The following is a 25,521-nucleotide window of genomic DNA, read 5'->3' on the forward strand; positions in this document are numbered from 1 at the left end:
ATGCGTGGACCTTTACACGCATGCGCGAAGACATATAATCACTATTTAAGTTGCAGGTTTAGCCTGATTCGGTAATTTTCATTCCTGTGATCACGACAGTCGGTCGAAAAGCATTGTCAGCTTCAGAAAGGAAAATCGTTTTGAATATTTTCGTTAGATTTTTTTAATTGCGTTAATTTGAATTTTAATTGTTTTAAATTGATTATTTAATTATTTATATTTTACTTTAATGTACCGGTAAGTTGTCGATTTTTTCTTTTTTTCCGTTTTAATTTCTGGAGGGTATCATACGGAAGTGTTCTACGTACTATATTGAGGTAAACTCCTTATTAATTTACTAATTTTATTATCAACGTAGAACATAATTGAGTATTACAGCTCTGGTTCATACTATCTAAGTAATCTCTAGTAAAAAAGAAAAAAAAACAGTGTCTTATAGTATAAAAAAGTACATAATAAAATACAAATAAATTATTTGCTTCCTCGTCACATAGGTAACTATCTAGTTGACCTTTGAATTTATTCAAACTGTCAGCCTCGATTACCTGTGAAGGCAACCAGTTCCAGCAATCAGTGACTTGCTAGCTAAAAGAAAACTTCCTACAATCTAGTCTAAACCTCTCTTCTTGTAATTTTAATTTATGTCCCCAGGCTCTGGAATTCTCTATAACTGTGAAAATTTTGCCTTTGTTCATTTTACTAATCCCTCTCAGAGCCTTATAAACCTCAATCAGGTCACCTTTGAGGTGCTTGGCAATCAAGCAACCCAGAGGTGACCTGATGTCAGTCTTTCCTTATACAGTCTCCCTTTTGCCAATCTCACCATGCAAGTGAACTCTTGGACCCTTTCATGAAGCTCAGTGTCTTATTTTCGGATGAGGTCTCCATATTTGAACACAGTATTCCAGATGTGGTCTTAAAGTTGCCTTATACAGTGGAATTATGACCTCCATATCTCTACAGGATAATGTTTGATGAGTCATGAATAAGACACCATGGGATTTGCTGCCTGTTTACACTGCTCAGAAAACTTCATATCTGCCCATATTATATGGGCAGATATAAAGGCAACTCATGGATGCCTTTGTTCCTCAACTGTTTTTAATTCAACCCCACAAAGTGTATAAGTTATTTTGGGGTTGATATTCCCCAAGTGTAAGACTTTACATTTTGCTGTATTAAAACAAAGCTGGCACTTTTCTGACCATTCTTGCAGCCTGTTCAAGTCATCCTGAAGGGGCGCTGCTTGGTTCTGATCATTAACTACTTTACCAATATTTATATCATCTGCAAATTTTGACATCAAGCCTTCTATCCCATCGTCAGTGTCAGTAATGAAAATTAGAAACAACAGTGGTTCAACAAACCTATTTTTGGGTGGTGATCCACTGCTGACTTTACACTAATCTGAAGAATATCCATTAATCACAACCCTCTGCCTTCTGCCCTGCAGTCCACCTAGAATTTTTCCAGCATGTTCCAGCTTATACAATAATCTCTGATGAGAGGTTATTGTATAAGCATTGTATAATAGGGAGACATTACACATTGCCAACAAAACAGATTAATATTAAGGTTAGGCATAATTATAACAAGCCATTTGGATTATATTAACCAAGGAGAATGCTAACTGTGTTTTAATGATCCTAATTATGAGAGTTTTGTGGACCTATACTATAAGCATGTAATTCCAGGAGTTAAGGGATGTAATGTCACACAGATTTAAGTTTAGGCCTAATGTTATCATTAAATTAAATCAAAAAACAGATCGAAGAATTTAGTATGTGGATCACTCTAGTCTCATATTAGAGCAATTTCTGAATGGCTTAATGTTAATAATTTGGATTTCAAGACTTTTAACATTAATCTACCAAAAAACAATTAAAGAGAAATTGCAAAAACTTCATTATAACTCCAATGGACAAAGCCATGAATAACTATAGCATTATATACAAAAGCTTTTATTGTGAAAAATTTATTAGTGAATTGTATAATAGCAGTTACAGTCTAAAAAAAAAAAAAAAAAAAATCTAAAATTCTCCTTACAATGCCTTATAAGGTATTGCAAGGAGAATTTTAGACTTGGGGGAGGGGGGGTATTTTATTATCATATACAGTAGGCCCATGTTATAATGCAGTATGCTTTATGCTGATTTGCTATAACGCTGTCACAACTCATTATAATGCTGTTTTGAAAAAGTTTCATCTGATGTAGTTGACAGAATGAGAATGAATAGCAAAGCAGCATTAAAATGTTTCCCACGCTGATTTGAGAAATTTTCCCATGCTCAGTGAAATTCGCTTCCACAATAATTTAATTGCAGTACAGTGACTTGTTAAGTAGTTCCTAGATTAACTTATTAAGCAGTTCCATTTGAAAAAATTATCAAGTTAAGGAATGTGCAGTATTGCTTGTAATATTTGTGTTTATATGCATTTATCCGAAGTCTGGTCATTGCTCAGAACAGTATTAGACATTGTCCATAATAGACAGTTTACTCGAACATTGTATCATAATGCAATGCAGTTACATTTTTGAAGAGTTAATAATGGTGGATAAGAATGAAAAAGCAATGTCTGGACATGGTACGAAGGCTACAAAGGTAAGAAAAAGACTGAGTTCAAAAATTAAATGAGACATTTTGAAGCAAATCGATTTCAGTCAACGACAAGTGGATGTGTGCGCACAATAATTTAGGACTGGCAGGTTCAACTGTAAGAACTATTATATAAAAAAAAGAATTAATTTTAGCAGCGGGAAAAACAGCTGTTCCATTATTGATTAGGAAATATCCTATGGCACAGACTGCAACTCATAAATACATATGTTACCTTATGGGAATACGGTAATCACTTAGTGCTATTTGCTTAGCACTGTTTTTCTGGAATGAATTATCAACGTTAAGCAAGGGTCATCTGTATGCTGTGACATTTTAAATTATTTATTATTTTTTGTCATTTTTATTTATAGTGTTTTATTTTTTGTTATTGTTATAGTTTTATTTGTAGTTTATAGTAAACTGGTAATATGTTTTCGAGGCATTAGTAGCAATCCAAATAGTATCCTTAAGCAGTTGCTGGAAAAACATAAAAAATTAAATATTAAAAATAATAATGTGAAATTCCCATATGTATATCTAATACCAAAATTTCATTAGTGTCCTGTGTGATTTAGGTACATCACTTTGTGAAAGGACGACTATATATAGATTTCCAGTAAAATATTAGAAAATTTGCTTAAAGTAATTATTAGTAATTTAGAAAAACCAAAATTTATCGTCAACAATACCCTAGTATTGTTGACGATAAATTTTGGGAAGTTTTTGTGATGGAAGTTTTTATGGCTCCACAAATAGAGAATTTTTTTTAACTTTTGCTGTTTTATTGACTTAAATTGGCATATTAATTTATTTTCTAGAGTAGCTTTATATTCCTAGTTACTATACTTAGTTTAATTTTTAACTTCGATAGAGATTTTGTAAGTTATTACTTAGTATCGGTAAAGGTATCCAAATCCACGTGTTTTACAAGTTTTGCAGCTCCGGCGAAGGCAGTTTTTAGCTATATTTAGCCGCTTTATTGACTTAATTGTTATACTAAATTATTTTCTATAAGTAGCTTATAGACCTAGTCAAGATCCTTGGTTTATTCTGAATTTAGATAGTGAGATTTTGGAAGTTAATTAATATTTAGTGTCCGTAGATTTACCGTTCGTAACTTGCCACCATTGTTATACAATACAACTTTATATCCTGTACTGGATAGCGTTAGCTTAGTATAGTATAATCGATTAATCAGTAAAATTTATTAATCTTATTAAACTTCATTATCTACTTCTTTTTTACTTCTTACAAAATTCTACTTTTTTAACTAAATTACGACTTAGATTTTACAAACGTAATACTGTATTATTAATTAATATATAACTTGATATGGAAGTTATAAAAAGAAACTCAGAGATAATACTTGATACTGAAAAAAAAAAAAAAAAAAAAAAAAAAAACACATATATAGTGTTATAACTGCATTGGATTATAATTTTGTACTGAAATTGAATTTTATTGAAATTAAATCTAAATCATGACTCAGACCAGAGCAGCAAAGCAAAAGGCTCAAGCTAATGGGAGTGCTGTGGCTCAGGTTAGAACTGAGGGGTGGGAGGGCAGTTGCCCTCTGAATCACAACCTTTTAAAATGCACTGCTTGCTTGATGTTTGTGGAGTAATCAAGTACGGGACATGATATTACCAAGGGATGTCTTTGTGTGTGCGTGCGTGCGATGTAAGGAGTGTGCGGAAATCAGACAACATCTCAGTGTTGTTATAGGCCTATATGAGAGCTTGAAGGACAGGGTGGATGCCCTCAAAGGATCTAAATTGAGGGGCCCATCAAGCTCTCAGCTACCCACAATAATGCCAGAGCTTGCACTTGAACATCATGCAACGCAGTGGCAACCTCCAAGGCAGAATGCGCTGGTCCCACAGGAACTAGTAGTTGTCGGTGACTATTGTCAGGGAAACGGAGAACATATTGTGTAAAAAGGATAGGTGGAACAGGAACAGGGTATGTCTGCCAGGGCCAAAGGTTGATAATGTTGTAGAGCAGATATCATCTTTTAAGGGCACAAAAGGTGATACTGTTGTACACCTTGGCACTAATGATATTAAGAGTAGGAGACCGGCGGAATTACTAAACAAGTACAGGTCATTGTTGAAAAAAAACCATGAATTTGAAAGTGTCTGCAATTTTGCCCAGACACGATAGGAGGGAATTGATAAGAGCCTGGTCGATCAATTTGGCCCTGGAGAGAATGTGCAAGGCTCAAGGGGTAGAATTTTTCTCAGCCTGGTCTGTGCTTGTTAACAGGAGAGACTGCTTCTACAGGGATGGGATACACTTAAATAGAAATGGTGCAAGAATATTTGCTGATGCTATTGAGGCAGTGTTAGGTGGGTTGGAAAACTGCTAGATTTGGGGGGGGGTACACGGACTAATAGATTAACAGTAGCTGTTGGCAGAGGTGAAAGTGATTCTTGCACTGATTCTATTGGAATGAGCAGTAATCTGGAAAACAAGATGCAGGGGATTTCAGAGACTGGTGGGAGTCATTGTGGTACAAGTAAACACATAGGCTGTGTTAGGGTAGCTAAGAATAGGAACAGGTGCATGTATACTTGCGTGCACACCAATGCTAGGATTTTGGTAAATAAATTTGAGGTGTTGGTCAAAACATCAAAGGCTGATATTGGATATCAGAGATGTGGTGTCACACAGATATAAGGAATGCAGAACTGGAATTTGAGGAGAACAATGTGTACAGAAAGGACAGACAGGATAGGAAGGGAGGAGGGGTTATGCTATCAGTTAATAAACACATAAAATCCAAGGAAGTACAACCAGTCGACACTACTGGGCAGTGCAGAGTCCAATCAGTTTGGTGTAAAATTAGCACTAGGAAATCAAAATTGAGAGTAGGAGTGTGTTATAGGCCTAATGACTCTGATGAGTATAATAAAAAAATGTTCAGGGAAATAAGAGTGGGAGAGTAAATCAGAGTCTTATAATGGGGATTTTAATTTCCAGGATACTGACTGAAATTTGTGGGTTGGCCACTCACACACTTGCAAGGCTTTTGTGGATTTATTGTATGCTTGTTTTCTACATCAGCATGTTCGGGAGGCAACTAGAGGGAGTAATACTTTTGATCTGATTATCAGTAGTGATTCTTCATGCATTTAGGATCTGCAGATAAAGGTAACACTAGGTGGCAGTGATCACAGTGTGCTGAAGTGGAATTTACTCAAAGCGGTAACTACCATCAAGGGTAATGGGAAGGGTTTTTGCTTTCGTAAAGGCGACTACAGAGGTCTGAGACAGTATTTAAATTCTATACAGTGACACCAACTGATGATGTTACCAACAGCAAATTCAAAATGGGAAGCATTCAAAGAAATAATCTTGGGAGATACTAGGCTTTACATACCAACTAAGAAATATTGTTCAAGGTTTAGGCCTAAATGGATGTCAGATGAACTAATGAGACATGTCGCAGAGAAGAAAATTGCATGGGATACATATAAATTAATGGGTGACATGAAAGCCTCTGATAGATATAAGCTGGTCTGTAACCAAGTCACAAAGGAGGTTAGGCAAGCAAAGGCAGCAAAGAGTTCTTTACCTATGTAAACTCTAGAAGGAAAGGGATGAATCAGATTGGTCCACTTGATATCGATGGTTCAACTGTTGATGATCCTGCTCAGGTAGCTAACAAACCAAATGAGTATTTTGCATCTACATTCACACATGAGGAGTTATTCAGAGAGGAGAATGCCAGAGGTGAACTAAACTCTGGCAGTAAGCTAGATGATTTTGTAATAATTGAGAGGAAAGTGGAGGAGAAATTGTTGAAGATAAAGATAAGAAAGGCACCTGGGGTGGATAGGATTTATCCAGTTATATTAATATGAGATTATTATGAGAGCTTCCTTGGACTTAGGGGAGGTACCCATGGACTGGAGATGTGCAAATGTGACTCCAATCCACAAAGGAGGATCAAAGGGCGACACAAGTAATTATAGATCTGTTAGTTTAATTTCTGTTCCAGGGAAGTTAATGGAGGCACTGGTTAAAGAAGCAGTGCAGGATCATCTAGACGAGACTTCAGTTATAGCTCAGACACAGCATGGGTTTGTTAATTATTATTATTATTAGCCATATGGCGCAAGGAAGCCTGAGATTTATGATGCACTAGCCAAAAAAAAAAAAAAATTTTGAATTACCCTGAGAGAGAGAGAGAGAGAGGGAGAGGGAGAAAACAAGAGTAGAATGATGATATCCAGCTCAGGACCTGGGTGTGCCTAGCCCATGCTCACCAAATGTTGAGCCCCTGGGGTTAAGGGGAAGATTTGTCTGACCAATTTGATTGGATACTATGATGTGGTCACAAAGCAACTGGATGCCTGGATGCAGGGAATAACTTTATCATATATTTGGATCTTAGAAAGGCTTTTGATACTGTTGCACATGGGAGATTGCTGCACAAATTGAAGCAGTGCGGCACTGGAGGAAAATTGCTGCTATGGATAAAGGGATGGTTGAGTGGGAGAAGACAGAGAGTGGTAATCAATGAACACTGCTCTTCTTGGACTAATGTTATTAGTGGAGTCCCTCAGGGTTCAGTGTTGGGTCTATCGTTGTTTTCTGTATTTATAAGTGATATTGATGATGGTATATCAGGCTTAATGTCCAAGTTTGCAGATGATATGAAGGTTGGCAGTGTTGTTAATGACACTAACGACAGTATGCTGCTGTAACAAGATCTAGAGAAGTTGAGCAGATGGGCTGAGAGGTGGTAAATGAAGTTTAACATTGACAAATGTAAAGTACTACATGTGGGAAGCAGTAATCCCAGAGTAACGTATCAACTCTGTGGTACTACACTGACAGTGGTAGAGAATGAAAAGGACCTGGGGGTAATTGTGCAGGCAGATATGAAGTTTTCTGAGCAGTGCAGACGGTCTGCAAGAGTAGCTCATGGTGTCTTATCAATGATATACAGGAATTTTTCTAGGAGGAATAAGGAGGTGATTATCCCCTTGTATAAGGTGATGGTCAAGCCACACCTTGAATATTGTATACAGGTCTGTAGGCATCATTTTAAGAAGGATGTAGAGCTGTTGGAACGAGTACAGAGAAGGGCAGTAAGTTTAGTGAATGGAACAAAGGCTCTTACTAAGAAAGGCTTAAATTTTGCAGATTATAGTGTTTGGAGACTAGGCACCTGTGATGTGATCTGATTGAGGTGTATAAAGCCTTGAATGGTTTGAGCATGCTCAGTGCTGATGGGATTCTTCCTCTTACTCAGAATAATCACCTGAGAGGGCATAAACTCAAATTGAGGAAAGACATTTGCAGGATAGATGTGTGGAAGTTTGTTTTTAGCCAGCGGGTAGTTCATTGGTGGAACAATCATCCATCTTTTGTTGTGGAAGTTGATAGCCTAAATAAATATAAGGCTGAGCTGGACAGGTATTATGGAACAAATGGAGGGGTGAAATCGGAGCGCTTTTTTTTTTTTTTTTTTTTTTTTTTTTTTGCTGATGCTGCATAAGCTTGCTTTCTTGCATTGTGTGCCTCTGCTAATGCTAATGTATTTCAAACAATTTGCATCTTTAGATGGTGAAGTTCAATACGTTGGCATGTACGTCAACTGTATGTTTATTGGCATCTCACATGAAAATATGAAGGTCTTTGATGAATATTATAGTGATTTCCATGAATATTTATATTGTGAAAAAAAGCATATTGGTCTGGGCTGCTAAACTTAGGCCTGTTCAACAATTATTTTTATAATGGATCATCTTTATTTATTCAAAATAGTTGGATTGCAGTGGGGGCCTGTGTTACTGTGTGGTGGCAAATCTTTGCTTCCATCATTGTGAAAAGAGCGTAGATAACAGTATTATTATGTATCAGTTTGTAGATGACATATTAACTATTAATGAACAAAAATTTAATAAGAAATCAAATATATACCCAACGGATTTGACTATCGAATGCACTAAAGCAAGTAAACATGATATGGCTGCTTATTTGGATGTTAATTTCTGTAGAACCTGACCATATTGTCTAACATTTAAACAAAATCCATGGTAGTGTTATAAAAACCCTTGATATTTAACAACATTGGTGGTATTAAAATCTTAATTAAATTAGTTATAAAATTGATCAATAAGCTAAAGCATAACACTGTCCCTGTAAAATTTATTAAATTCCACATAAATCATACTAGTTTTATATTTTACTATAATTGTAAAACTGGTATGGGGTTCATAGTAGATGTTAGCTTATTTTTATTATCTTTCAGTGTCAATAGCTAGCTAGCTACACAAAAGGGGCTTGCATATATGTTCAGGTGGTCATACTGTTAATTCTTATATATGTCTTACAATTATAGAAACACTCTATCCATATGGCTATTGTCATGTTCATATTTTTACTTTAATTTTACTTTCTTTCTCTTGTATTATTAATTTGAGACTCGCATTCTTAACGTTCTCGAAACATATGTGCATGTAAAATTACTTTCTTAATTTTAATTTTACTTTCTTTCTAGTGATCTTGTTTTATTAATTTGGGGCTACAGTAATTTTACCTACCTACAGTAAAATGGCATGGGACGCATTAGAGATTGCATAGCAGTAACCTCAAAAGCCATTGTTGGCCTTTTTGGTTCAACTTTAAAGTGGTATACTAATAATTATCATCTCTTTTATCACTTAATCAAGTTACTGTCTGTCGGATCAATGGTCCCTTGACTTTTGCAGCAAAAAATTTACACCTCCCTAATGTTAATATTATATTCATATTTTATTTTAATATGTTAATATTCCCCTCTTTTTTAGATGTTATCCATTATATTTTACCATCATGTAAAACTGGTATGTGGTTCATAGAAACAGATAGTAGTATTGTTAATTACTTTTACTTGTACATAGAGCATTCCCTGTTAAGTGCCTATCATTGTATACAGGCAGTAATTAATACTTATTTATTTCATACTTTTATTTAGTATTTTAACTTATTTAATATTTTTATAATTTCATGCTTTTATACGGTATTTTTTTTTTTTTTTTTTGAGAACCCCAAACACGAAAGGTATCAAAACCTATAGTACTTAGTACCGTGCATGGGTTGAAGGAGAAGTATGGGGAGAGGGATGCCGGAAACTTTGCTCTAGAGACTAAACATGGGTTTCACCACTTCAAGCCTCCAATAAGCAAAGTGGTGGTATTTCACCGGTTGATGAAAGTCATCTACCACCTAAGGACATAACAGCATTCTAATAAAATTGCAAAACACACACACACACACACACACTCTCTGAGTGAGCACCGAATTATGACCACCTACCTAATACTTCGAGGTCCTTTTGTCCTCAGTACAGCAGCTATCCGACATGGCATTGATTCAACAAGATGTCGGAGGCATGGCCAACTAAGCTGTGGGTAATGTGGTTAGCAATGCAGGTATAGAGGTGTTTGGTGTATCCAGGTGCCTGATGTCTTTCCATAGTGTCCTACAAGTGCTCTATGGGATTTATAGCGAGGGAGTTCGGAGGCCAATCGATATGCTGGAAGTCAAAACTGTGTTCCTCAAACCATTCCTGCACAAGTGCCCGATGGCTCGGCGCATTGTCATCTTGGAAGACACCATTGCCATTCAAGAAAAAGTGTAACATAGCAGAGTGTACACAGTCAGAAAGCAGTTGATGATAGCGGAGACCAGTGATACGTTGTTCCACATGCACCAGGGATCCAAGTTCCTGCCAGTGAAACATGCCCACACCATACAACCACCTCCACCGGCCTGTACTTTTGATACCATGCATGATGGATGAAGAGCCCCACGTTGTTGACGGCAAATCTGTACACGATCATCCACAGTGTAGAGTAAATAATGTGACTCGTCCGACCAGCACACACACCTTCTTCCAGTCTTCTAACGTCCAACTTGCATGCTCTTTGCACCAGGCAAGTCTTTTACGCCGATGAACTTTGGTTAGGAGAGGAGTCATCTGCTGGTATAGCCCATATGTGCAAGCGTGCAATGCATAGTCTTGCCAGAAACTGTTCTCAGTTGGCCTATATTGTATTGGGTAGTCAACTCTTCAACAGTGCTGCGCCTGTTCACCTGTACAAGTTGTTGAACCTGGCACTCACCTCTAACAATAACCTTTCGCTGACCTTTGCAGTTTTGCCATCGAGTCATTGTTTGACCATTTTGATGCCAGTCCTGGTACACTTTAACTATGGCAGCTCTCATACACCCCACCAGTTCAGCCGTTTGGGAAATCGAGGCACCAGCTCGTCGAGCACCCACAATCTGTCCTTTATTAAAAGTCTGATAAATCCTTCTTTTTACCCATCATGCTCAGAATTTTATTACCTACTGAACCAGTGACATCTTACCTATGCTACGTAGGTTAACTAACTGCGCACACTCTTGTACCTCCATCGTCAATGGGTTGCATTCAGTTTTCAGAGGGGGGGGTTCATAATTCAATGATCACTCAGTATATATAGCCCTATAACCTTTTGATCACTTGTATTTAATGAAGGTCAAGGTTATCAATTTGAATTAAAGCTTAAAAGTGATAAATTTCATTCCTTATATAAAATTAATGTATCAAATTTGTTTCTTTTTTGCAGGTCTGCTTCTTCCAAGTGGGATTTGTCTGTTATGGAAAAGCAAAAGCAAATTGTAAGGAGAATTTTAGACTTTTCTTAGGGAGAGGGGTATTTCATTACCATATATGCTGACACTTTAAATTATTTAATTTTTTGTCATCGTTTTTATTTATAGTGTTAAATATAGTTGGTAATACATTTTCAAGTTATTACATTAGTAGAGGCATATGATGCAAGAAAGCAAGATTATACAGCATCAGCTGGGGGGGAAACTTCCCATTTCGCCCACCCATTCACTCTAAAATTATTTTAGAGTGAATGGGTGGGTCTAAAGGTTTATCTAGTTCTGCCTTGAATTTAATTAAGCTGTCTACTTCCACAGTGACAGATGGAAGTTTGTTCCAGCAATCAACCACTAAAGGCAAATTTCTGCTCATCTATTCTACAACTGTCTTTCCTCAATTAATTTGAATTTATGCCCCCTCAGGAGGGGTAATTTATGATCCCTCAGGTGTATATCATTGACAAGACACCATGAGATACTCTTGCAGCCTTTCTGCACTGCTCAGAAAACTTTATATCTGACTGCACAATTACCCCAGGTCTTTTTCATTCTCCATTACCCTAAGTGTAGTACCACATATTTATGTTACTTTGAGATTACTTCTACCCATATGGAGTACTTTGCATTTGTCAATGTTAAACTTCAGCTGCCACCTTTTGGCCCATCTGCTCAACTTTTCTAGATCCTGATGCAGTAGCATACTGTCATTAACAACACTTCCAACCTTTGTATTGTCTGCAAACTGAAACATTAAACCTGATATACTTTCAGCAGTATCATTGATAAATACAGAAAACAACAATGGGCCAAACACTGAACCCAGGGGACTCCACTAATAAATTAGTCCACAAAGAGCAGTGTGCATTGATTACCACTTTCTGTCTTCTCCAACTCAACCGTCCATTTAACCGTAGCAGCAACTTGCCTTTAATGCCATACTGCTTCAATTTGAACAGTCTTCCATGTGCAACAGAATCAAAAGATTTCTTAAAATTCAAGTATGATATCAAAATTATTTTTGCATCCAGTTCCTTTTTTCCACATCATAGTATCCAATCAAATTGATCAGACAAGACTTCCCCTAACAAACCCATGCTGTGTCAGAATTATAACTGCAGTCTTGTCTAGATGATTCTGCAGTGCTAATTTTAACCAGTGACTCCATTATTTTTTCCGTAACAGAAGCTAAACCAACAGGTCTGTAATTACTCGTGTCACCCTTTGAATCGCCTTTGTGAATTGGAGATACATTTGCACATATCCAGACTGTGGGGACCTCCCCACAAGTCAAAGGATGCTTTCATAATCATGGATAAGGGTTTGCTTACTTCCTTTGCTGCCTCCTTTAATATAACTGGATAGGTCCCAGGTGCCTTTCTTATGATTAACTTCAACAATTTCTCCTTCATGTTGCTGACCGTTATTACAAAATCATTTAGCTTTCTGTTAGAGTTTGATAAACTTCTGGCATCCTCTTCCCTAAAGAATTCCTCATGTGTGAATTTAGATGCAAAATACTCATTCGGTTTGTCAGCTACCTGAGCAGAATTATCGAATGTTGAACCAGTGATATCAAGTGGGCCAATCTCATTCATCTCCTTTCTTCTAGAGTTTACACAAGTAAAGAAGTCTTTGCTGTTTGCCTTTGCTTGCCTAACCTCTTTGTGACGTGATTACAGACTGGCTCCTAGCATATATATATCTACCATAGGCTTCTGTGTCTGCTGATAATTTATATGCATCCCATGCATTTTTTTTCTCTGCCACGAGTCTCATTAGGCGCCTCCGTAGCCAGGTGGGAAGGAGCAGCAGTGCGTAGCACACGCTTCTTGATTAGACCTTGATTAGATCCCGTCACCACCAAATCTTGATTAGATTTGGTGGTGACGGGATCAAGCCCGTCACCACCAAATACGGAGGATGCGGAAAGGTCAGGGAATGACCACCGCATATCCCAGAGCAATATGGCCTTAGTTGCTAATGCTCCTAAAAACTAAATAACCAACCTAACCATCGAGTCTCATTAGTTCATCTGACATCCATTTGTGCCTAAACCTTGAACAGTACTTCTTAATAGGAATGAAAAGCCTAGTAGCTTCCGAGGTTAATCCCTTGAGTGCTTCCCATTTTGAATTTGCTGTTGGTAACATCATCATTTGGTCCCACTGTATAGAATTTAATAGTTGTCTGAGGCCACTGTAGTCACATTTTCACCTTTATGAAAGCCAAAAAACCCTTCCATTATCATAATCTCAATAGTGGCTTGTGGGCAGCTGCACGACCATGCATTGTTAACGTGTCCCAATCATCTCATTGAGCGCCTGTGTTTGCCGTGACAATGTCAACCCGTGTTCCCAACTTTGCAGGGCTTTCCTATCATGCTCTATTAGATGTCACTGTTTGTGACAGTTTCAGCACCAGTCCATTTACAGATCAAATCATCACTTCAGTGACCTGTAGATCATGTGCCATTGAAATATCATGTAGCGATTGAATGCCTACATGGCACATTATTATCATTCTGTGCTGGAAGTCTGTTAATGCTAATCATAACATTTTTTTTTTTTTTTTTTTTTTTTCTTTTTATGAGAACCCCAAACACGAGAGGTATTAGAACCTATAGTACTTAGTACCGTGCTTGGATTGGAGGTTGAGAAGACGAAAGAAGATATTTGTTGATATTGGACTTGAACTTCTGTAGATTTGTAATTTTCAGAAAATACGTATGAAGGAAGGTTGTTCCAGAAAACAGCAGTTAAATGAATAAATGAGGAAGATGAAAAGTTGGTTCTGTGGGTTTGAAGTTGGACAGTAAATGGATGTTGGCTGGTGGCGGCGGCACGTGTTCGGACTGTTTTGAAAGAGAGAGCGGGAATTATAGAAGCCAATTCAGAAGAACAGTGCCCATGGAAGTATCTGTAGAAGAGGCATGCAGCAGAAACAGTGCGTCTATGAGAAAGTGAGTGGAGAGACTCTGTTAGAGATGAATCATTAATTAACCTAACTGCCCTCTCCTGAATGGAGTCAAGAAGCCTGAGAGAGGTTTTGGGGGCACCACCCCCAGATGTGGGAACAATATTCCATGGCAGGGCGGATTTGCGATTTATACAGAGTGAGCAGCTGTTTGGAAGAAAAGTAACGCCGAGAGCGAAAGAGAAAACCAAGTTTTTTAGATGCAGAGGAAGCAATATTTGTAATGTGCTTGTGCCAAGAGAGATTAGAAGTCAGGGTAATCCCCAAAAGAGATATATCATTTTGCCTAGAAACTGGAGTGTCACTAAAGATAAGCATAGGAGCAGAAGAATCCTTTTTGCGAGATATAAGACAAGACTGAGTTTTAGAAGGGTTGAAATCAACTAAGTTTTCTTTGCCCCACTGGAGAATTATCTGAAGATCGGCATTTAAGGAATTGGCAGCAGATTTTCGAGAACTTGAAGCTGATTGAGCAGGACAAGGTTTCTCAAAATGGAAAGTTGAATGCAATGTGTTATCATCGGCAAAACTATGGATAGGATTTCCAGTCAATGGAAGGTCATTGATATACAAGAGGAAAAGAGTGGGGGAAAGAACTGAACCTTGGGGGACACCGGCATTAATGGAGAAGTTAGAAGACAGAGAGCCATCTACCATCACCTTCAGTGAGCGATCAGAGAGAAAACTGGATAACCAATTACTAAAAACAGTTGGCAAACCATAAGATGGAAGCTTGTTTAGAAGACCTTTATGCCAAACACGATCAAAAGCCTTTGAGATGTCAAGAGCAACTACTTGTTTTTCACCGAACCTTTCCATTGAATTAGTCCATAAATGGGTAACATAAGCTAGAATATCACCAGTGGATCGACACTGACGGAATCCATACTGGCGATCGTTGATCAGACGGTAGGTTTCTAGGTAGTTTAAGAGTTGGCGGTTAATTGATTTCTCCATTACTTTAGAAAGAGTAGAAGTAATTGCAATGGGACGATAATTGGATGGGAGGGATTTGTCACCCTTTTTAGGAACTGGCTGGATATGAGCAAATTTCCAAGCAGAAGGAAAAACACCTTTGCAATAAGAAAGTGAAAAAAAGGCGGCAAAGAATAGGAGTAAGTTCAGGAGCACAGGTTTTGAGAACAAGTGGAGAAATACCATCAGGACCTGGAGCTTTCTTAGCATCAAGATTCATCAAAATCCTTCTGATATCCTTTTGACGGAAGACCACAGGAGGCATTGAATGGAGCGTGTTAGGAATGGTGGGAGGTGTTTTACCAAGATCATTAATACATGTGCTGGAAGAAAAATGGGATGCTAGCAGGTCAGCTTTATCCTTGGCTGAAGTGACAATAGAACCATCTGGTTTGGAGAGAGGTGGGAGCAGAGATGGGCAAAAGTTGCGGCCAATAGCTTTGGCAAGAGACCAGAATGCTCGGCTACAATTAGGGCAAGAAGCAAGTATTCTACTCTTAGCCTGTTCAAACTCTAGTTTGGACTGATTAATAACTGCTTTACAATTGTTGCGAGCTTTGGTATAGGCAGAAAATGAAACTGAAGAATTAGAAACAAGCCAATTACGATATGCAACATTCTTCTCTTGGACAGCCTTAGCACATTTATTGGAAAACCAAGGTTTAGATAAAGGACGAAATTTTAAAGTGGAGTGTGAAATAAAGGATTCCATTCCTGCAAGAATAATTTCACTGACTCGATCTGAGCAAACGTTGACATCAGAAGTTTTGAAACAGTAATCAGACCAAGGAAAAGAAGAAAAGAAGTCTCGCAGGTCATCCCATTTTGCATTCTTGTAATGCCAAACAATACGAGGTTGGCAATAGCCGTGAGATAAAGGTTCCATTGGAGAAGAGACAATCACCAAGTTGTGATCTGAAGTGCCTAAATGACCGCTCACTTCAACCTTGTACTTAGAAGGGTTGTTTGTGAGAAAAAGATCAAGCGTATTGGCTGTATGATTAGGATTGTCCGGTATTCTTGTAGGTAAATGAACAATCTGTGCTAGGTCATTAGTAATTGCAAAAGCCTCAGCATCTCGACCCGCTGGGTCGGTGTGACTAGAAAACGGAAGCCAGCTGGAGTTGTGAACGTTAAAATCACCAAGGAAAATTACCTCACTGTTAGGAAAGTTGGACTGGAGAAAGTCAAGTTGCAAAGAGAGGAAGTCAAAGAGCTCCAAGTGATTAATGGAGTTGGGAGAATGGTAGAGACAACAGATGAATTTGACACAATGGGGTAGAGAGATTTTAAGCCAGAGAAGATCAAAGAGAGGAGATTTCAAATTGCCAAGTCTCTGGCAGGGAATATCAGAACGGACATATGCACAAGTACCACCTTTGAGGCAAAAGGAATCATACAGCAAATAATTTGGACATCCGAGATGAGCAGTAGTTGAATCAACTGATAACTGAGAGAGAGAGAGAGAGAGAGAGAGAGAGAGAGAGAGAGAGATAATTGGCTAGTAGTATGAATTAAGATCACATTTACACTTCCCTCAAGAATTTGAAGGAGAAACTTCCATAGTCCAGCAGTGAACTGTGGTCTTAAACATAAAGATCATTTAAGTATGTGAAACAAAGTGACAGTAGCAACTTATGACAGGCTAGTGATTGTGCAACATTCTTCAATAATTACAAGGCATGTATCAGGGAAGTCAATAACAAAAAATACAAAATTTAAACTGTTTCTATAGTAATTTTAGGAATTGTGTGAATAAATTAGATGAATTTGAGCTACTTGGTTATGTTTAGTTACTGATAAAAATAGTGTTAACTGAGACCTCTCACCCTGATATAGATTAAGTTTTATTTTAGAAAATATACATCATAAAATATTCTTTTTACAATGTATATAAATATATACATAAACAGCCACTCCCTGACTTATGGAAATTCGACTTTGTGTAAGTTTTTGCTGGCTGGTGCAAACTTAAAAAATTCATGGAAACGTATTTTGCATCCCGTAGGGATAAATGGAGATATCGTAATGTGAATCCAATAACGCATTGTTGTTTTTGGTAATTCGTTCCAAGACGTTGGAAGTTGAAATTTTTGCTATATAACTATTTATCTCTCTAAAGGATCATTTTTGTAATGGAAATTGCACTACACTTTCATCGTTATCATATGTTCTGTTATAAGAATCAATTTTGAACGCCTTTAAAGAGATAAATAAGGAAGAACAGTTGGTTCTGTGAGTTTGAAGTTGGGCAGTAAATGGATGCTGATGAGTTGCAGCACATGTTCAGACTAGTTGGGGAAAGAGAGAGGGGGGAGACTAATTACAGATACCAATTCAGAACAGTGCCCATTGAAGTATCTATTGAAAAGGCATGCAGCAGAAACAGAACATCTATGAGACAGTCAGTGGACAGACTTTGTAAGATGCGTCATTAATTAACCTGACTTTCCTCTTTTGAATAGAGTTTAGAAGCCTGAGAGAAGTTTTGGGTGCACTACTCAAGATGCCATGTACATACTTGATTATTAAAAATAAGATTTTTTATTAACAAGCATTCTGTTTCATAAAATTTTCCATTTTTACCTTTGTGGGGGATACTGTACTAATATACCTAAGTCTTCTTCTTTGTCCTTGCCTTCTTCCCACGTTCATATGGAGTTGGCACAATGTTCAATGTTCCTATTTTAACACTTTTCAACTCCTTCTTCATCTTTAGCTGAACTAACTTCTTTACCTGGACTCGTCCTTTGTTCGGTAGCCCTGACACATCTACTTTCCATCAATCACCTTTTGTTTTGGCATAGTTTTTACGACCGGATGCCCTTCCTGATGTCAACCCTCACCATTTATCCAGGCTAGGGATTTAAGTTGCCAATCTGCCAAGCCTTACAGCTATATAGAAGTGATAGCTCTTATACAATGGTGATGTTGCAATTTAATAATTGTATGCAATTTATGCCGAATTTCTAATCCCACTGAACAAGCAGGTGGCACTGCTGTAGTTCTTTTATCTCATGAAAATGGCTGACTCGGTAGAATGACCGTGACCTTGAAAATAACAGTAATAAATAACTCAGCAACACGTGAGTATTTTTACATACAATTTGGTATCCTGAAAACTTCTACTGCAAAGCCATCAGGTAGCACAACTATTCCGCTAATAATTCCCAGTGACTGATTATAGTTCCTTAAAAATTTAATGACCTTGAAATTTCCTGCGTTTTCCTATATCCAAGAATAGTAATTATAGCCATTTTAAAAAAAGTTCACAGTCGGAAAATGAAACCACCTTTAGGTCCCAGATCTTAGCCTATCACTCACCAACACTTATTTTATCTAAAATATAACTTCTTTTTGAGCAACACTTCCTAAAACCTTCTTTATTAACTAATTTTAATAGCACACTAATTTAGCTAGCATACTAATATACCTAAGTACTGTAGGTTATATGATATTGATATTACAAAAGATAATCTAACAGAAAAACTGCTGAACTTAAAAGTAAATAGTGGCTTAGACTATATTGCGCCATTGTGTTGTATTGTACTGTACTGTACTGTGTGTGTGTTTTCAGAGATTGATTTGCATGTTATGAAAATTAGTCTCTGAAACACACTTGGGCTGAAAAACCCAGAATAACTCTTAGAAGAAACCTGATTCTCTCCACCTGAGATCAGCTTACTTGGTTGAAGAGCACCTTAACAATTTCCCCAATACACAAAGGGGTGGCAAGGATTAACTCCTTATCTATAGTTACCTTAACGGTAACTGTAGACTGGGCAGCTGTGGTCAAATGTGCTTCACAGGTTCATGTTGAAGTATAATATACTAAATGGAGATCACAACATTCTTGGTTAGTGAAAAATCTTTGATCCTGGTAAGCTACTATGACAATGTCACGCAATAGAGGCATGTAAGAAATGATTTAGCTTTAGCAAAGAATTTGATATGGTTCCATATGGGAGGTTGCTGTGCAAGCTGTAGCATATTGAAGTTACAGCCAAGATCATGAAGTGGGTTGAAGGATGACTGAAAGACAAGGGGTCAAAGGGTAGTTATAAATGACTCTTCTTCATAGTGGGGAAGGAGTATAAGTGGGAGTTCCTCAAGGTTAAGTGCTAAGGCCACTCTCTCTTTATTTTGCTTTTTCTGATCTTGGATGATATCAACACAAATATAAACTACAATGTTGAATTTTTTGCAGTTGATATGTCAGGAGGATGGTCATGAGAATGATATGGATTGGCTTCGTGGATGGTAAGAGAAATGGCAATTATATTTTAACGGTATCAGATGTAAGGTTCTACATTTGGAAAATTGTAACCCAAGAATAACTTACATTAGGTGGGATAAACCAAAAGAGTTTAAATGAGGAAAAAAAAAAAAGACCTTAGATGTTACAATACTCAGATATGTAGATTAGAATGCAATGTAAGCAGGTAGCCAGGAAAGGAAATGTTTTATCATGCCCCAAGGCATGATAAAGGCGGTTATAATTTCATTATATAAGTAAATAGTGAGACTGCATTGGAATATTTTGTTCAGGTCTGTAGGCCACATTTAAGGAATGACATGAGCTTCTTGGGGGGAAAAACAGCCATGTCATCTGAGAGAATAGTAGGAATGTTGATGTAATGAGAGACTGGGAACATCTGGGTTATAGAGCTTGGAAGCATGTATTTTTGGGGAGTGGAGCAAATTGAATGATGGTGGGATTTCCACATTGAAATGGGACAAAAACTAGAGGGCATCATCGTTCTCCCCAGGACCTATCGAATGTGCTCACTGCCTGGTGAATTTAACTGACCGCCTGGCTAAAATTTAAGTGATTCTCGTGGTACTGTATGGTACTGCTCACTGATCTCAAGCAATATTAATTCGAACGTACTATGCGATTGAGGTAAATGCGACAGGAGCATATAATGTTAAATTATGCAATTAATTTTTGCTCTGGATCGCTTAAGTCACATTTATAAATACCAGAAAATTTTATAATATTGCGAAGTATTACACTTCCCCACCCGGCTACTTCATAATGCCACCCAGCTGGCAAAATTTTCTGGGGAGAACACTGGGCATAAATATAAACTCTTAGGGAAAACTAAAAGACTAGTATTAGTTATGCTATGTGTAGTTGGCATATTGTTATTTTATTTTATTTATTTTTTTTTTTTTAACACTTTGCCCAATTCAGGAGAAATTTGCTTCTTTGAACCACCATATATCTATTCATTTTTATCTAAAATTGTTTGAATCTCTGCTTGTAGTCGTTATAAAAATAAAACATCTAAACTTAATTTCTTCAATCGTTGCATTAAAAATTATCAAATTGATTGTTATCTTTCTTTTTCTTTCAGGAAGAACGTAGGGTGATTTACTGTGGAAAAATTCCAGATGGGACAACAAGAACAGAACTAAATGAAAGATTCTCCAAGTTTGGTCCAGTGCAGTATACTAGTGTACACTTTAGAGACCAAAAGTAAGTTAATTTAATTTTTATATTTTGATAAGATTTCAAATTTTATCAATGAAGTTTAAATATCTTTGATGAATTTTAAATACAAATTTTGATATTTGTATTTCAAATTACTTTGACAGTTGTTTGGAGAAGGTTGGTTCAAATCACTTAGATACTGAAGAACCCATCAATGCCTTTTCAGTTGAGGCTGTAGTTAGTTAATTTCAGGTAGGTAGGTGAAGAGAGAGAGAGAGAATATCCTCTTTAGAGTTTAAAAAAAAAGGCATAGGGCTTTCCTCCAGAGGGAAGGAAGTCGAAATTTTTACCAGAATTAAATTTCATGCCTTAATTCATTACATTACAGTTTTGCCAAAATTGAATAAACAGGAACAATAATTTTTATTTACGTTGTGTTTTGTTACAGGAAAGTATAGTTGCTTAAATGTATATGGTAATTTCTGTAAATTAAATTTTTATATAAAACTAGTTAAGGTAATTATCAAATGACTGAAAAGCTCAAGCATCCTGTGATAATTGCAAGTCTTGGTGTTGATAAGCCAAAGCAAGCCAACTCAGCTATATATGAAATTTATACTGAAGGCTACAAAGAAAAAGTGGCACTGATTCCGTGCTAAAAATAAAGGTAACACAAACCTGAATATACATAAACCCTGTATAATGAAGTTGATTCTGCAGAAGGTAAGGTCATTGGTTTTTTTCTTATAAGCAAAGTGTAAGCAATAAAGTGAAAACAAAGAAGTATTTTGATAGCTGACTAAAAATACTGCAAACCTGTCAAGAACAGTTATTAGAAATTTTATTGAAAAGCCCCCCTCCCCCCCCTTTCTCTCCATAGAGAAAAAAAAATATGAAATTCTGAAACACTTTGAACAAAATGAAAGAACGTGATGTTGCACGTGCTACAGGCCTAAATGAGGCAACGCCGAGAATTAGAAAGAATGCAGAGAAGATAAAAACACTTTCATAGCAGGAACAACTCAAAATATAATAAAATCCATTAGATCAAGACCCAAAGAATTGGAAGAGATGGAATGGCTGTCATCTGTTTGGATAGAAAATTAAACAAAGAACAAGTTTGCTTATGATAGAAGCAAAAGCATTAGCAATATTTTATTACGTAATAATTGTGATAAAATATGTAAGTATTTTATAATGATTATTTATTGTGTTTGGTAATGTTTTGGTTAAAAATGTGTATTCAATCTTGGGTGGTCGGCACCTAATCCTATTTTTCCCATAGGGCATGTTATTTATATTGCACGATTTTGCATTGCACGAGGGTTTCTAGGAACACAACTATCGTGCTATACGAGGACTGACTGTATAGTCAAACTTCAAAAATTGCATGCGAGAACCTGTTAAGTGACCTGCCACCATCTTCACAACTACCGTATTTCCCCGTGTATAAGACGCACCTTTTTTCGAAAAATTTGGGATATAAAAACTGGGTGCGTCTTTATGGTTGTAGATTTTTTTACTTGCATTTCCCACTTTTTTGCGCTTGTTGTCTTTGTGCTCATTGTTTCGCGTTTGTTACCAGCATACACATTCTGCCCAGAAATGGCTCGGAAAAGATATTCGTACAGTGCTGAATTCAAGTAAAAAGTGAACCAGTTTGCAAAAGTGAATGGAAATCGTGCTGCTGAACGTAAGTTTGGTCCTCCTCCAACTGAGAAAACAATCCGAGACTGGCTACGGGAAGAAGAAACCCTACTGAAAACGCCACGGCAGAAGAAGGCCATGAGAGGCAAGTCAGCAAAATGGCCTGATTTAGAGAGGGAATTGAAGATATGGATTGAAGAGCAAAGGGCAATTGGAATTCCTGTGTCCACAAAGATGGTTCAGCAGGAGGCAAGAAGAATTGCTGATAAAAAAGCAGTTACTGATTTCAAAGGAGGACACAATTGGTGCTTCAGGTTCATGAAACAGAATGGACTAAGCATGCGTACACGCACCAGACTTGCCCAAAAGATGCCTGAAAGCTATCAGCAGAAGGTCCTTGAATTTCATCGTTTTGTCATTCAATGTTGGAAGACACATCAGTTTGAGTTGGGACAGATTGCAAATATGGACGAAGTCCCCCTTCAATTTGATGCCCCAAGTAACAGAACTGTTGATAAGAAGGGGGTGAAAACTGTAACTGTGAAGACAAGTGGACATGAAAAGAGCCATTATACCGTTGTTCTAGCTTGTGCCGACGGAACCAAGCTGTCTCCTATGCCGATTTTCAAATGCAAAACAATGCCAAAAGAAGACATTCCTCGTGGAGTGATTGTCCACGTTCATGACAAGGGTTGGATGGATCAGGATGGTATGAAGATCTGGTTTGAGAAAGTTTGGAGCAGGAGACCAGGTGGGCTCTTATGCAAACCTGCCCTATTGGTGCTTGATCAGTTCAGGACACACATAACAAAAAACAGAAAGAAGATTGCTGCAGAGCAAAAAACAAAACTTGTCGTCATACCTGGAGGTTTGACATCCCAGCTCCAACCACTTGATGTCAGCATTAACAAACCCTTCAAAGCTGCCATGAGAGACAAATGGAACCAATGGATGAAGTCTTCTGGGCATAATTTGACACCAGCAGGAAGAGTGAAGAAACCAACTATAGGAGAAGTTTGTACCTGGGTGAAAAGATCATGGGATAATATCAAGATTGAGATCGTTGTCAAATCATTTAAGAAGTGTGGCATTTCAAATGCCATAGATGGAACTGAGGATTCCGGATACAGTCTATTCCAGTTATTTGGGACCACCAAATAACCGGAATTGTTTGGGACTACCAAATAATCACGTATCACCACCAAATAACCAATTCCGGTTATTTGGTGGTGATACGTGAAAATCGGAAGAATATACGTGATAATCGGAATAATTAATACGTACTGTAATATGTACATACGAACTAGTTGACATTTCTGTTCGTGCCTGGGGGGGGGTAAAATTTAAAACAGCAAAAAGATAAAACACGGCACACAAATTGCAAGTAACACGATATGCGCAAGTGAGACAAGTGAGAATGGAGTAACGAATTACAAAGCTTTAAAAATAGGAATGAAGAGAAGATCTGAAAATTAATTTTTTTATACGATTGAAGATTTCATGGAAGTGTAAACATATTTCACCATAATAACCCACAGAATTCCAGCTGTCGGTATTATTGGAAATTCATAAGATCGAGTTTACTATCCATTTATGATAGATTTCACTAACAGAAAAGCCAAATAAACAGGTGACTGCTAATTGTTTTTATTGTTTTATGGTTGTGACCTGCAGAATTTCGACCGAACCACGTGCTACCGTCGGAGACTATCGTAGGGTAATCTCCAGTGCTGCGGTCTCCTGCCCCGATTAAACGGCATTTTGTCCCAATTAAGTGAAGTAAACCCTGGCTATTTTCTCGATTGGTTTCTGTTTTGTAAGATTTGCCCCAAATAAACAGCTGCTCCGATTAACCGGTGGCCCAAATAACCAGAATCCACTGTATTTTCTGAACTTAAACTAGAGTTACAACAGTGTTTTTCGGATCTTGATGCAAGTGCAAAAGACATTTCCATATTTCAAAATCCATTAGGCTGTACAATTGAGGAGCTTCCATCAGACCATCAGTTGGAAGTGACTGATCTGCAAAATGATGATATGCTAAAGGTTAGGTTTAAAGAAATGGATCTAACCCAATTCTATAAATATTTTTCGGAAGATAAATACGGTCAATTAAAATCATATGCATGGGGATTTATATCTGTATTTGGGAGTACTTACCAATGTGAAGAGACATTTTTGAAAATGAAATATGTAAAATCGCAATACAGATCATTATTAATGGATGACCATTTGCAAACAACTTTAATGATAGGAATTACTAACTTCGAACTCCAGTATGATGAAATATTATCTCATAAAAAACAATTACATTCATCGCATTAGTACAAAATTTAACCAGTTCTATAATATGTTTATTAATAAATGGAAATATTTTATTCATTTTTTTGTAAGTGTCAGCATGTGTATAAAAATTATGTTAAATATTACTTCCTAATAAAAAGATTTTGAACCTGTTTTTTTTTTTTTTTTTTTTTTTGTTGCTCTATGAGTAGAATTACCCATGTAAATATCTTCGAGTTTGCTACCTGGCCCGCCGAGCCTAAAAATTTTACGATCTGGCCCTTTCCAAAAAACATTTGCTGACTCCTGGTCTACATTGTGAAATATCAAGTATGATAATAGCATTGTTCTGTCATGTGCAGTTATTTCATAATATTTGTGTAGTAGTGCAAAGCTAATTAATAATGTCTTTTAATAAGATGCTAAATAAATAGAGCATAAAATTTCACGTCACATATGCATAATTTTCCATGTATCATAAAATCTGAAAGGGCAACATGCTTGCCTTGTATACCATATGACGATGTAATTTTTCAATTTCAAGTGCCAGAAATGTAAGTATAATCAGACATTAGCAAACAAATAAGCATAATGACAGGTGCATAGAAAGAAATGCAGAAATAGATGTACTTCATGGTGGTGATGATGATGACATACTTACCAAATCTTTATTTGTATATTTTGTCATAGAACATAATCATCCTCTGAGTTGTGCTGTTCAGAAATATGTTTCCCAATAGCAAAAAATGCAGCTGTAGGGGAACAAAAACTTTGATTACTACAGCTGTCAGCAATTAAAGTAATTCCAAGCTATATCCCATTGTGATGATCTTTCTAATATTTAAAAAAAAAAAAAAAAAAAAAAGCAGCTTGATCATTGGCAGCATTGGGCATCTTTTGAACAACCCGATAAATAAATCCAACCATCGATCGAGAATTTCAATTGATGTTTGC

General features: G+C 37.0%; 1 protein-coding gene across 1 annotated transcript in view; it reads left to right on the forward strand.

Moving 5' to 3' along the window:
* Positions 1–25,521, forward strand: part of LOC150078404 (uncharacterized) — a 160,563-nt gene that overhangs the window by 93,084 nt on the left and 41,958 nt on the right. Inside the window, exons 6-7 of the mRNA XM_090384554.1 lie at positions 11,210–11,261; positions 20,561–20,682. Of these exons, the coding sequence (XP_090240680.1) occupies positions 11,210–11,261; positions 20,561–20,682 (174 nt within the window). The remainder of the gene's footprint in view (positions 1–11,209; positions 11,262–20,560; positions 20,683–25,521) is intronic.

This window comes from Mastigoproctus giganteus, chromosome 11 (assembly GCF_048544385.1).
Source record: "Mastigoproctus giganteus isolate SK-2022 chromosome 11, ASM4854438v1, whole genome shotgun sequence".
Lineage (NCBI taxonomy): Eukaryota > Metazoa > Arthropoda > Arachnida > Uropygi > Thelyphonidae > Mastigoproctus > Mastigoproctus giganteus.